General features: G+C 40.3%; 1 protein-coding gene and 1 long non-coding RNA gene across 2 annotated transcripts in view; one reads left to right on the top strand and one right to left on the bottom strand.

Moving 5' to 3' along the window:
• Positions 1–1976: 1976 nt before the first annotated feature.
• LOC110964109 (ALK and LTK ligand 2) lies at positions 1977–7267 on the bottom strand. Its single transcript, XM_022212724.2, has 6 exons — positions 6353–7267; positions 5509–5841; positions 5036–5089; positions 4746–4826; positions 4573–4648; positions 1977–2875 (listed from the first exon to the last, which is right to left on the bottom strand). The coding sequence occupies exons 2-5, from the start codon at positions 5798–5800 to the stop codon at positions 4584–4586; spliced, it is 492 nt and encodes a 163-aa protein (XP_022068416.1). The 5' UTR covers positions 5801–5841; positions 6353–7267; the 3' UTR covers positions 1977–2875; positions 4573–4583.
• LOC127537720 (uncharacterized) overlaps positions 4568–14252 on the top strand; it is a 40652-nt gene continuing 30967 nt past the window's right edge. Inside the window, exons 1-2 of the long non-coding RNA XR_007947536.1 lie at positions 4568–4678; positions 11969–12115. This is a non-coding gene — a long non-coding RNA (uncharacterized LOC127537720). The remainder of the gene's footprint in view (positions 4679–11968; positions 12116–14252) is intronic.

The raw sequence follows: 14252 nt of genomic DNA on the forward strand, positions 1-14252 counted from the left end.
TCTCTGTCAAACACTTTATATTTTCAACAGATGTAGAAAGTGAAACTGTTGGCAGTGTGCTGTGGATCATACAGAGTATCGCCCAAAACACAACTCCATCCAACGATTGTATGAACACGAGATCTGTGGGTTCATCAAGCTAAAACTTGTCTGCATGTTTGGATTTCAGAGAGAATTTTTGTTTATGGTCTGCATGTACGGATCATTTCCAAGCTTGAAGCAGCGTTTTTGTCATTTTGACGTGGTCTAATTTGTCTTCCAGCACGGAAATGCAGCCCATCATATGGAGCAAATCGTGACTTAATCCCATTTAGGTTTTATCGTTTCATGTTTCTGCACGCCGACTCACTCTCACCGGTACGTCTAGGTGAGCAGCGCCGATGTTTTCTTGTTTCAGTTCAACCCAAACAAATGAACAGCTCAAGCAGATACATTTCTTAGAGAAATAGTCGTCCTGCAGTCAGGGTTTGGGTTTCATAGATGGGACATGGAGTGATTTATCAGATGTACTCATTCAAAGGGTCACCTAAACCAAAGAAATACAGAAAGATGGTTTTATATGTCTCAGAGATTCCTCCTCCATTCTCTATACACCACTTTATCCTCCCTAGGGTCGTGGGGGTGCTGGAGTCTATCCCAGCTGACTCGGGTGAAGGCAGGGGACACCCTGGACAGGTCACCAGTCTGTCACAGGGCTACATATACAGACACACAATCACACTCACATTCACACCTACGGGCAATTTAGAGTAGTCAGTTAACCTCAGCATATTTTTTGGACTGTGGGAGGAAGCTGGAGTACCCGGAGAAAACCCACGCATGCACAGGGAGAACATGCAAACTCCATGCAGAAAGATCCCAGGCCCACCCTGGGATTTGAACCAGGGATCTTCTTGCTGCAAGGCGAAAGTGCTAACCACTACCCACTGTGCAGCCCTCTCAGAGATTCCATGTTTTCCATATAATCTTCTGCTTTATACAGGTATTACAGAGGATGTAAATGGAATTTTGTCTTTTTGTCTCTACATGCACTACTGTTCAAATGTTTGAGGTGCCTTAGAAATGTTATTATTGAAAGAAAAGCATTTTTTTTTCCAATGAAGATAGTATGAAATGAATGATAAATCCAGTCTAGACATAGTTAATGTGGTAAATGACTATTCTAGCTGGAAACAGCTGATTTTTAATGGAATATCTCCATAGGGGTACAGAGGAACATTTCCAGCAACCATCACTCCTGTGTTCTAATGCTACATTGTGTTAGCTAATGGTGTTGAAAGGCTCATTGATGATTAGAAAACTCTTGTGCAGTTATGTTAGCACATGGATAAAAGTGTGAGTCTTCATGGAAAACAAGAAATTGTCTGAGTGAGCCCAAACTTTTGATACGTGGTGTAGGTCAACTTTAACTCATTTCGAGCAACTTTAGCTAATATAGAGCGAGTGTAACTAACAATATCAACTTTAAATAATATAAAGCAACTTCAGTATAGAAATGTAAACGTAAATGTAGTGGATGTAAATGGAATTTTTTTCTTAGTGGCGACTCTTTCTAAATATTTTTCAGTTTAAAGTAGTGAGATCTTTGGGAGCCACGACTTCCTTTCTACAGTTTTAAATTTTTTTCTGAAAGTAGAAGCAGAACTCTCAAAATCTTGGCAACTACAACAAAAAACATCTCTGTAAAGATGCCAAAAAACCCCAAGATAAACGAGAAGACATGTTGTTCGGCCAGCCTCAGTGTAGCGAGTCGTGATCTGGAAAAACCATCACTTGATTTTGCTGCAACATCTGCTTCAAAAACACCTCATTATCTGTGAGTTTTAAAAAATAATGTAAGGTCTGAAATGCAGAGGGGATTTCACACGATCTGCTGTCCCCAGACTCCAGTCCAGTCACGTGGTCATTCAGGCAGCATTCCTCAATTCAGGACGGGAATACAACGTCAAATATATCACAACACAACAAAGCCGATCCACATTTGTACCAATCTCATAATTTATTTAAATATATTTCATTTTTAAATATATATGTATACATACATACATATATATGTATATATATATATATATATATATATATTCAACACTCATTTGGTAAATGCCAGTCGTATTAATTTATGGTAGATAGGTGGATTCTGCTTATGTCTTTTGCTTTACAGTATGTACATGTTACTCCTGGTTTAATGGGTCATGGCCTACATTATGTACAGTGGAACCTTGTGACATCTCAAATACATAAATATCGGCTGTACCACGCTCTGCTAAGATCCACAGGAGGGCTGTGACTTTAAAAAAAAAACGTTCATGCAATTAATAATTTAACAGTTCTTTCTCAGTGTGAGCACAAAGTGGGTGAAACTACGCAGCGACTGCCGGCCGGAGCTCTGTCACATCTTTTTTCTTTCTTGTGGCCCACGTTCTAGGCAGTGCAGTGAACCCGTCGCAGAAGGCAAGTCGTTCTAAATATGATATATTTGGATTTTGCCCTTTTCTTACAGAAACGAGCAAAATAAATATAGAAAGTCCCCCCTATTTTTTTTAGTATCTTTTTGGATTCCAGCAGGACCAACAACAAAAAGGCCCCAGGTTGGTTTATTCTCTCAGCCGTTCGTTTCTTTTTCCGTCTCCTCTCTTCAGTTTCACCATCTTTATCCTGGTCTGGTTGCACTCTCTTGCGATGACATCTAACCATCGAGGCCCAGCCAGAGAGGTGGGTGTCAGCGATCCACGCCGAAGCAGAAGAGACCTCAGTGAAGGACAATGTTGTACCTAATATCAGTCGGGGCAGGTCAGATTCAGGCTTTCCCTCGTACTGTCCAAGGCACTTTTTTCCCAAGATTTTTTCTTCTGGAGTACTCATGTTTGGCTTCAACCTGTAAGAGAGAGGGAGTGAGATTCAGCTCTGTGTCCAACTTGGCAGCACTTGAAAAAATTCTTTCCTTTCCAGCAAGAATCACAAACAATAAATCAAGGTTTGCCACAGATCTGCTGCTCTCGCTGTGCCACTGCTGGAGCAGGAATATCACCACCGAGAGCAAACGTCTCCAGAGAAACACCGTCTTTACAGCGCCAACTTTGACCCGCTCTTGCAGGAGTTTTAAATAATCATTCGTTGTTTGTTTTTGTCTGGTGGGAAATGGAGTCTAAACCTATTACTTTAGTAGCAATGCCACTATGTAAACATCCCACGACAAGATAAGCCAGTGAAAGTACAGCTGTATAATGAGAAAAACAGCCATAAATGATCATATTTTAGGTGTAACTTGTCACCTAATGCAGTTTTAACTCAACTGTAAGCTGCTGACATGAATCTTTAACACGATATTTTATGAAATGATTGTGTTTAGTGGAGTTTTGCCAAAGTTATGAGCAACAACAGCTGTCAGATGCATTTAAATACAAGAGTGAAAACTGCAAAAAAACTTGAGCAATTTGCTGCTAACGTGTAGCAAATTATAGGTGTAAATGTGGTGAATAAAACTAATAATTCTGCACAGTATTTAAGTGAAAGTTTTGTGTTAATTTAGCACAGCATGTTTTTGTTTTACAGATTTTTTTTATGGATTTATGTGAAACTACAAGAACAGACATTAAATTTACATGTCTAATGTAAACTAACAGAAAACAATGAATTAATTATAGCAGATTTTAATGTAAAGTTACAAATAAAAACGAATATTACACTGAATATGATCTAAGATTATCATTTTATTGCTATTATTACAGTAGGTATTTGGTAAAAAATGGTGGGCTGACATCGTTTCCACGGTAAATTCAACAGTTTTATAGATGGAAATATGTTTTTACGTTAAATATTATTAGGTTAGTTTACATTTTTAAAAATCATACTATTAATGATATAATCAGAATGTAATAATTCATTTTTCAATTGTTTAATTGTGTTTTTTTGTAACAGAGACTTTGACAATTCTTCAAAACTAAATCCATTAATTTCAAATGTGGACAAAGATTTTTAACATGAAAATCCTGGTAAATACACAAGGTTTTGATGTAAATTTACAAACTAAAATTAGCAGTAAACTATTAAGTATTTTGAGAGATTTTTTTTTACATAATCTTACCAAGTAAAACCCAACCAGAAGCAGCACTAGACCTCATTTTTTACACCCGTAAATAAGCCTAAATAAACATTACAGTGCCCAAATATACACATATTGTCATGTAAAATTAAGGCTACAAGCTGTATTTCAACTATGGAAGATGTCTATATTTTATGAGATGTTATTTTATGGAATTTTTTTGGCTCCACAGCTTTCTAAAAACTACATATCTGTATATAAAGTAGCTAACATTAACCGACAGCTTTAACAGCAACATGCTGCTGGGACATTAATGCAGCAGTAACCAGAGATAAAATAAACAGCAGGGGGTTGTTTCAGCTACTTCCTCCTTGTCACATAAATAACTGCATTACTCAGCCACCAGGGCATGTGCTCTCTTCTATCTAAACTGTTTTCTGTGTGCAAGGCTCTCTGGCGCTCGGCCCTGTGCTCATATTTCTTCCTAAAACTGTAACGTTTTAACAGGAGGTGGAAGCTTTGGACAGTACCTTGTGTTGTGCTACCCCTCTGTGCACTGTGGGCTGCCAGCTAGCCGAGTCAGAAGTCTCGCACATCTTTTGAAGTCTGAGAAGAGAGGATGAAATGGAAAAGACGGTGAGTGGTTCCTTTTTAAAGCTCAAGTGTTGACAGTGGACTGATGAAGTGTGTAAGTGGTGCTTACATGCAGGTATGGTGCAGTCTCTGGTGTGGTGGTAAAGCCTGTACACATTCTTCCTGCACTTGGGGGGGAAGTAAAGTGGACCTGAAACAGAGAGAGCAGACTGTGAGAACATTTGCAGCTCTGCAGCCACCTGCGCTGACATCTGTTTTACAGCCCTTATCTGAAGCTATAATTCCCCCTTTTTTGTTTCCAATTTCCAGTTCGCACTTCTTACAAAATGCCTCTCTGACTATCCACACACTTCTCCAAGTGTGTGGAGAAGACACAAGTAATGTGAGATGATGACTCACCTGTTATATGTTTTAGGAATTTCTCTTTCTTTCGTAGATCTCTGGGAAACACAACTGTTCAAAGAGAGAAGGTGGAGGAAAGAAAGAGGTTTTAGGGAAGTTTTACGCACAGAAATGCTGCGTTCTTAACAGAAGGCCTCATATTTGAATTTGATTAGCACCTTGAGGATGGCGGTTGTTGTAAAAATGTGAACAAATTGTGACGAATCAGTGAGTGACAGCCACGAAAACAGAAAAATAATTACATTTTCTGCCCCTCACACAACATCTATTTCAGATACAGTTTTACAAAGTTGTGCGTAATTTGGATGCAAACAACTCGTTAACTTCTCCACCTGCAGCCTCCATCAGTCACGGTGACTCTTCACTTTAATTTTTAAAATAAATCCTAGTAGGCTGCGTCCTCTAAGTCTACAGCATCGCTCCTGAGGTCCAGCCTAAGGCTCCCGGCCCCAGGAAAAGCCGCCACTCACCTACAGCCGGATTCCCTCTGTCGCTCCTCAAGCCGCGAAAATCCCTCTGCTCCACCGGAGAGCTCCTCGCCCGTATCGTTACCGGGGCTTCCGTTCTCGCCCCGTGGCTCCCCCTGCTCTGCTCCACGTGCTTCACGATCTCCACCATCCGCCTCAAGTCCCGCTGCGCGTCCCCGCCGCCCGCCGCCGCCGCCGCTGGGGCCGACGAGGGCGCGCTCTCGCCGCAGTGGTCGGTCAGCGTGCACATCAGTAGCACCAGTCCCATAATGAAGTGCCTGCGCAGTCCGGTCATAGCGTGAGAACAGCAATAAAAGAGACTCGTTCCCCGGACACCTGCAGGAGGAACAGAGCGCGGGTCAATTCACCTTAAAACGAGCCGTGGCACCGAAAAACCGCCACAGCAAAACGCACAAATCAGACTCTTTGACTCCGGATCCAAACCACAACCTGACAAGTGCAACAAGTCACAACTGAGGGAATTTGCTCAACAGCTTTGAAGACATTCTTAAACATTTGCCGCACATCCCACAGTATCCACAATAACAGTCTGCAAACATTTTCGAAATTTGTGCGCAATTATGCCAGTTAAACTATGGAAACTCTGCTTTTTTTTTTTTCCATTTGATGCTTTTTTTTGGTCAAATCGGTAGCTTGTAACTGTGAGCTCTGTTCTGTAGTTAGCCAAGTTTTATTCATTGAGATGTTTCCCTACGGAGAGCTGAGGACAGTTTACACCAAACCACAGCCTCAGAACCAGAGCAGCAACATATGTGCGAGACTCAAACTATTTTATGTGGTAAAACTGAAACATTTCAGAGATTTAGAGTCTTAAAAATGCCGTTACCTTTAATAAACCTTCAGAAAAGGCGCTATTACGTCCAGCAACAGTGGAAATGTAAAGTGCGCGCAACTTTTAGGTGCGTGGTCCTGATTCTCTCCAGTCCGGAATATGTCCCCTTAGAGCGTGCTCCTGTGTCTCTTGAAGGCATATGAGTGTTTGCATCCGTGTCTCGTCCTCAGCTCCGAGCAGAGCGCGCACAGCCGAGCAGAAAGGATCCAAGTCCCGTGTGCGTCCTCAGCCGGAGTAGCGGCAGCAGCTCAGTCGTCCTGAGGTGAAGCTCACTTTTTATTCTGTCTCGCCGACGCGGTGACCTGTCCCTTGTGGGCTACGAGGAAGCAGCAGCAGCAAAGGCGGCAGCAGCGGCGTCGGTGATGGTAATAATAAGACGCATTATCGGTACCCGAGAAGCGGAAAGTCCACAGGAGTTGACTGACCATCACTCGAAGTCAAGTTTTTCTGCGCAACCCCCCCTCCTCTCCGTTACTCCATTTATCTGTGCGATGCTGCGATGTTACAGGAAGCGTTTTTCCCACTAATAGCCTGCTTCCACTGAAATTCCCAATCAGCTCAGTGCGCAGCGCAGATACCGGCATCTTAGTGCAAATGCTCCCATATCCTTCTTGTGGTTCTCATAACCCCATTTAGAGCCGCCGTGCGCTTTATATCCATCACGGAAACTGGAACACGATTACACACCAGTCTCTAAAAATTAATTACGAGCTGGTTATCAAAGTTTGTGTTTGTTGTAAAGTTTCTGGTCGGAGTAGCCCACTGAACAGCCCAAGGTTTGCTTTTTTCCTCCCTTCCCTCACTGGAGATTAGTCTGTACTGGCCCACTGTGGTTGGAGCAGCTTTCTTTAAGTCAGGGCGTGTAAGTGGCTCGTTTGCTCCCCCTCAACTCTCTCTGCTCAGTGAGGTAGTTTATTATTGTTTTGATTGCACAATAAGGGCAATCAGATTTATGTTTCTGATCCATAAAACTCTAAACGCAAATCGAGAACTCTGCGTAAAAGCGACATTCAGACAAACGGGACTTTATATTTGGGAGCCTCGGGGAAACTAACCCAGATATTTGTTGCATATTTTCTTCGTTGTCTCATAATGTGATCATTGCGGACCTGTCTGTGAAAACAACGTGCTATTTTTTGCTGCATGCCTGCGGAGAGCAGCTCTTGTGACCGCGCGTAAAAGAGAGCCTTGGTGCTGAAAGGACAGCGCGCACTGTCACCCAGCTCATCTGAACAGGCAACACTCTGTGTTTACTTGTTTGTGCCAATGTGTTCCGGCATACAGGCTGACAGATTCAGTTTGTCCTGAAACTGTGCTGACTGTGACCGTATTGACGAAGTAGGGTGATATCAGTTAAAATGGGCCATTTAAGCGTTGGATGTCCTAGCCCAGGGGTGTCAAACTCCGTTCCTGGAGGGCCACTATCCTGCATTTTTTAGATGTTTCCCTCTTCCAACACACCTGATTCAAATGATCAGGCTCGTTATCATGCTTCTGCTGAGCTTGATGATAAGCTGATCATTTGAATCAGGTGTGTTGTAAGAAGGAAACATCTAGAACACAGAGGATAGTGGACCTCCAGGAACGGAGTTTGACACACCTGTCCTAGTCCCTCTGATTTTTAGAGCCAATGACAGCAAATGGTCTCAAATGTTTGCCACAACTGTACTTAACATGAAACAACAGATTTTATTGGTCTGTGGTTGTTTTTGTGGGCGGAGATAAGATTCAAATCCACACTGCACCGAAAACTGCGTGGTGAGTGGACTGGCATAAGAATTTCTGATAAAAATTATAAGGATGATAAGTCAATTAAAGAAATGTGTATATATAAAATTTTTGATGTATAATATCTGTCTTGATGACACCTATCAGAAATAATGCTTAAAGTTTGGTATTTGGACATTTTTTTTCAAAGATTGACGTTTTTGTTAGTGGCCCAATTTAGCTGAACCTATTCAGGTAAGTTGGGCCCCCTGGTTTCAGCTAAAATGGGCCACCCTTTTTGTCAGTCACACATGCACACATTTGAAGGGAATGGAGTAGGCATTTATGTGAAAAGGATGCATCTGCCTAAAAATAATGATGATCAGTGTTTTTAGTAACAATCCACTGACTTTATCTGCAGTGAGTATGGCAAACAAGAAGCAAGTGAGAGGAACAGAGAGAGGGACTGAGAGATGGAGGAAGAAAGGAAATGAAAAAGAAATTTGTGGTTTAAGTAGCCTAGGCCATGACATATGTACCTACCCAAGCACACACACACATTTTAAAATTTTGACTATTTAGATATTATTGAGGTTCAGTGTTTGCATTCATCCTATTTGTAGGCCTAGTAGGTTGCAGTTGTTTTTTTAAATCATTATTTGTGTGTTTTATACCCAAGTTCACAGTGCCATGTGGATTCAATACATTTGCCATGAGCAGATCAGTTTACAATGTAACGAATTGTCCTGATATTATTAAATTGTTCTTACACAGTATGTTGCCATATTGACAGTTTTTATACAATACAAATTGATGACTATCCCTTTGCAGTTGGACTGGCCCAACTTACCTGATAGGCGTCCCATTTTACCTGATCAGCTGGCCCATTTTACCTGAACTTTGCTTGTGTAAAAAAATTGGCACAGCTGACGTATCAAGACCTGTAGGAACTAAACAATCCTATTTACCAGACAATTTCAATGCAAAATTTAAAAAAAAAAACATTACTAGCCATAAAACCACATTTTAATAGAATAGATTGTTTTTTTGTTAGTGCTTCAAGCGATTTACCAAAAAGTGGCCCATTTTAGCTGATATCACCCTACGGCAGATATTTGGTTTCTGCACTGAGTCACGGGGAATATGGGTAAATCCTGTGACATCCTGGGTGGCTTAGAAAGCCCCTCTGCGGATGATTTATGTTCATATGCACATAAAACCTTGAGGTCTTTAGAATAATCAAAGTGGTTTCTCTGTTTGGAGAGGAGTGAGGGTTTGAAAATCCACTTCTTAACCAGCTTCTGCCACAAGGAGCATCTGGAGCAGCTCCTGGCTCCAACCCGAAAGATTAAAGTGAATTTAAGTGATTTCCCTTCACAAAGAAGAAGGGTTTACTGTTATTAAAGCTGGGCCACAAGCTCCACTGTGACATTAGCTTCTAATTAAATTAACAATTCGAGCTGTATTAGACTCTTTAAGACCCTGATATGAAAATTTCCCCATGAAAAAAGCACAATTATGTATTTCAAGCTGTGGATTTTGTGTCCTTCACCAACTATTTGCCAGAAAAAAACTTCTTAAATCCACAGAAGTACCACTGGGAGGCAGCAGTTTCAGCAGGGGGCGTCCTTCTGCAGTCAGCACTGCTACAATCACAGTTCAACATTCAAGACTTTTGTCACAAACACAATTGGAAGGCGCAATGAAATGTATTAAACACCGGTTCCAGACCCAAACAATAAAAGAAGAAGAAGAAAGAATAAAAAGACGCAATAAATAAATATATACACTAAATTTAATGTTATCTTCATTGAAAAAATATTTTTCTTTTAAAAATATGGACATTTCTAACTGTGCCCTGTTGAATGTGTTCAAACTACTTCTCTCCAATTAAGCTGTTAATTTTGTAAATATCAGTGTCCCAAAAGAATCTTCTACAAGGACCTTTTCTGTTTTGAACGGCCTCCCAGAAAAGGATCAAATCAAAAGTGAACACTACATTTTATTCAGAATTGTATTGTGTGATAACTCATAGATATAAACACATCTAATTCAAATATTGAAATGTGATTGGCTGAAGGCGAGGATAAACCCTGGTTTAGACTCAGTTCTCCCATTTAGTTGGTGCACAGATGTGTCCATATCTCTTGGCCCTTTTAAAAGTTGTTAGCAAATTAGCGCGGGCGAGCTAGCCTAGCATTAGCTCTATGCGTAGCCAGCAAGCGCTAACTACTTAGCATGCTAACTCGCAGCATATCAGTCACACAAACCGCTGTGTGAGCGAAACTAAATCACAATCCAACTGGACAGCAAATCTGAGACCAATCCTCAGGAGCTGTACCCTGTAAGAAGAACCCTCCTGCACACTTTTCCCGCTTTCTAACAGTTAGTATTATTCCATTGTTAGCTTAGATGTGATGCAGTATTAGTGGTATTTCATAGAGAGGATTATTATGGTTTTCTCCCTCAAACAACCTTGAGTTAACAGTTTCAGTAAAATTAGTTGTTGCATTATTTGAAAAAAGGAACGTGCTGTATATCAAGACCAAAGCTCTATCTTTGTTAGTGCGTATGTGCAGAAGAAGGAGCGTTTTTTGTTTTTGTAAGCGGCTGTAACTTTCCAGTCTGACCTGTCTGTGTCCATCAGAGCCTGGTGTTAGTGCTTAGCTCCATCTCTTCCCAAGCACAACTTATGGATTCATTGCACATTAAATAGTTATTATTATCAATATTATAACACTCATATGTAATATCGGTTTCAGTGTTCAGTTAGTAGTGCCTTTGTGAGATAAAAACCCTAACACCCCAAACTTTTGAACGCTGGTGTACATGAATCAAAGCTGCTCTGTAGTAGTTAAAATTGATATTATTGGTTACAGTTGCTCGATATGAAAGTTGCTTTTAATGAGTTAAATTTGCTGTATAATAGTAAAGTTACTCCATATTAGTTAAGGTTGCTCAAAACTGAGTTAAAGTTACTCTAAGGGAGTTAAAGTTGACGTACACTATAGTGTTCAAAAGTTTGGGGTCATCCAGACAGTTTCATGTTTTCCATGAAAACTCACACTTTTATCCATGTGCTAACATAACTGCACAAAGGTTTTCTAATCATCAATGAGCCTTTCAACACCATTAGCTAACACAATGTAGCATTAGAACACAGGAGTGATGGTTGCTGGAAATGTTCCTCTGTACCCCTATGGAGATATTCCATTAAAAATCAGCCGTTTCCAGCTAGAATAGTCATTTACCACATTAACTATGTCTGGACTGGATTTAGGATTCATTTAGTGTTATCTTCATTGAAAAATGCTTTTCTTTCAACAATACAGACATTTGTAAGTGAGCCCAGACTTTTTAACAGTAGTGTGTATAGAAGGAAAAAAGTAAACAGGATGTTGAACAGAATTTGAAGGTTTGATCGCCTATTGAGTCGACTGTTTCAGGTTCACATTCAGACCATCTCAGGCCTCTTGTCCAAAACAATAAACACTCATTTGGTTGGATTTGACCTTTAAAATCTTTTCATACAGATGGACAAACAAAGAATACCAGCACCAGAAATCCATGTGTGCTGAGCAGATCATTGCCTACTGTCCATCCATCTATCCATCCATCCATCCATCCATCCATCCATCCATCCATCCATCCATCCATCCATCCATCCATCCATCCATCCATCCATCCATCCATCCATCCATCCATCCATCCATCCATCCATACACCACTTAATCCTCAGTAGGGTCACAAGGGGCTGGAGTTTATCCCAGCTGACTTAGAGTGAAGGCAGAGAACACCTGGACAGGTAACAGTCTATCACAGGGCTACATATAGAGACAATCAATCATACTCTACAGAGAATTTAAAGTCACCAATTAACCTCAGCATGTTTTTGGACTGTAGGAGGAAGCTGGAGAAAACCCATGCATGCACAGGGAGAACATGTAAACTCCATGCAGAAAGATCCCAGGAAGGTGGGGAACCAGGGATCTTCTAGCTGTGAGGCAACGGTGCAAACCACCAATGTTCAGCAGACATCATACGTTTCAGGTGAGAAGCCACTCGTCTTACACCTTGTAAAGAAGCTACAGAGGAGATTAAACTGTTTTATTTTAGTTAGAATAGCTCAAAAATAAATGATATTTAAAACTGTGCAGTTTGGCACTTTGCTTGCTGTTCAAATCCTCACACTGATAGAAAGTCTCCTATGTTTGTTATTCTCACCAGCATGTCTTGTGTCCCACTTTTACCAAATGCAGAAACTGTAACATTAGTTTCAATTGCTCTCTGAACACATATGACCTCATTTAACCCAGTTTCTATTCACATTCAGATGTTTGACCTTTCCAAACTTTGGAACAGTCACATGTGAAACTATGCTGTCCAATATGTGTAAGTCAGCGACTTCTGCTCATGTGATGTTTTAATAAATCACATGTGTTGAACCTCACAGATGGAGAAACATTTCCTCTGAGAAGACAGTTGAATTAATCGATCTCATGATGTGCTTTTCTTTGCCTGAAAGTGCCTCTTTCTTCCTGATGTCGGGTCCAAGTTGAACATTTCCCTTCCTCAAGGTGTTACTCAAGAGCAACAACTCAGCTTTGTCAAAAAACCAAAACAATTTCCTCCCTGGTGGGTCAGACAAACACACCGCATTGATGTTTTGAACTTTTTAAACTAGTCTCATTCAAGCAACATGTTAAATTGAAAAGTAGAAAACATGATTAACATCTGCAGTAAAGACCCCGCTGAAAATCTGGCTCACTTCCACCTTTTCTTCTCTTTTTTTTTTTAACATAAAATGGATCATGCGGCACACCAAGCATGAATTACTACTCGCTTGCTGCTGGTATTCGTGCAGCACTTTCTCTCCCTGTTGATAAGGCGGATCCTTCATGCACCTGAGTGATCTAGATTCATTTCATCACTCACAGCTAATTAATCTCATCCTACTCCAAGTCTTTCAACAGCTTTTTTTGCTTTTTTCCCCCCCAGTTCAAGTTCATTTTGTTTATATCGTGGCAATTACAATGAAGATTGTCTCGAGTTTTTTTTTCCAGAATCCAGAGCCTGTGGCCCTCAAGAGCAAACGCTGAGGCGATGATAGCGAGGAAAACCTCCCTTTTAACTGGAAAAAACCTTTAGTCGAACCCGTGCGGAGGAGTAGAGGGTCAGCAGAGAGCACATGCATTCAGATGGATTCATGCATGCATCACTTTAAGGATTGTTTTACGTCCCACGCATCAAATTCCAAAATGTACAAAATACTGAAACATGCAGTTATTGTGTAAATGTAGTGCCCTGAGACTAAATCATAAAAAAGCTAGATTAACTAGGCTAAAATGAGTTTGACACCTCTGTCTTGCAGTATTAATATTTTCCCACCAAAAATGTTGCAATTTTGCAATTCAGAGTCTGGAGTGCTGGGATGTGTAGTGACAACAAAAACGAGACACAAAATGAGATAAATGAGACAGAAAATGAGACACAAAACGACAAAAACAAGACACAAAACAACAAAAATGAGACACAAAATGAGAAAAACGAGTCACAAAAATGAGACACAAATCAACAAAAATGAGACACAAAACGACAAAAACAAGTCAGAACAAGAAAAATGAGACAGAAAACGACAGAAATGAGACAGAAAACGACAGAAATGAGACAGAAAAGACAAAAACAAGACACAAAATGTCAAAAATGAGACAGAAAAGACAAAAACGACAGTAAATGACAAAAATGAGACACAAAACCACAAAAATGAGACACAAAATTACAAAAAGAAGTTACAAAATGAGAAAAACAAGACACAAAACGACAAAAATGAGACACAAAACGACAGGAATGAAACACAAAATGAGAAAAATGAGACAAAACGACAAAAATGAGACACAGAACGACAGGAATGAAACACAAAATGAGAAAAATTAGACAAAACGACAAAAATGAAACAAAATTACAAAAAGAAGTCACAAAATGAGAAAAATGAGGCAAAACGACAGGAATGAAACACAAAATGAGAAAAATGAGACAAAACGACAAAAATGAGACACAAAACGACAGGAATGAAACAAAATGAGAAACATGAGACAAAACGACAAAAATGAGACACAAAACGACAGGAATGAAGCACAAAATGAGAAAAATGAGACAAAACAACAAAAATGAGACACAAAGCGACACA

The sequence above is a fragment of the Acanthochromis polyacanthus genome, chromosome 16, assembly GCF_021347895.1.
Source record: "Acanthochromis polyacanthus isolate Apoly-LR-REF ecotype Palm Island chromosome 16, KAUST_Apoly_ChrSc, whole genome shotgun sequence".
Lineage (NCBI taxonomy): Eukaryota > Metazoa > Chordata > Actinopteri > Pomacentridae > Acanthochromis > Acanthochromis polyacanthus.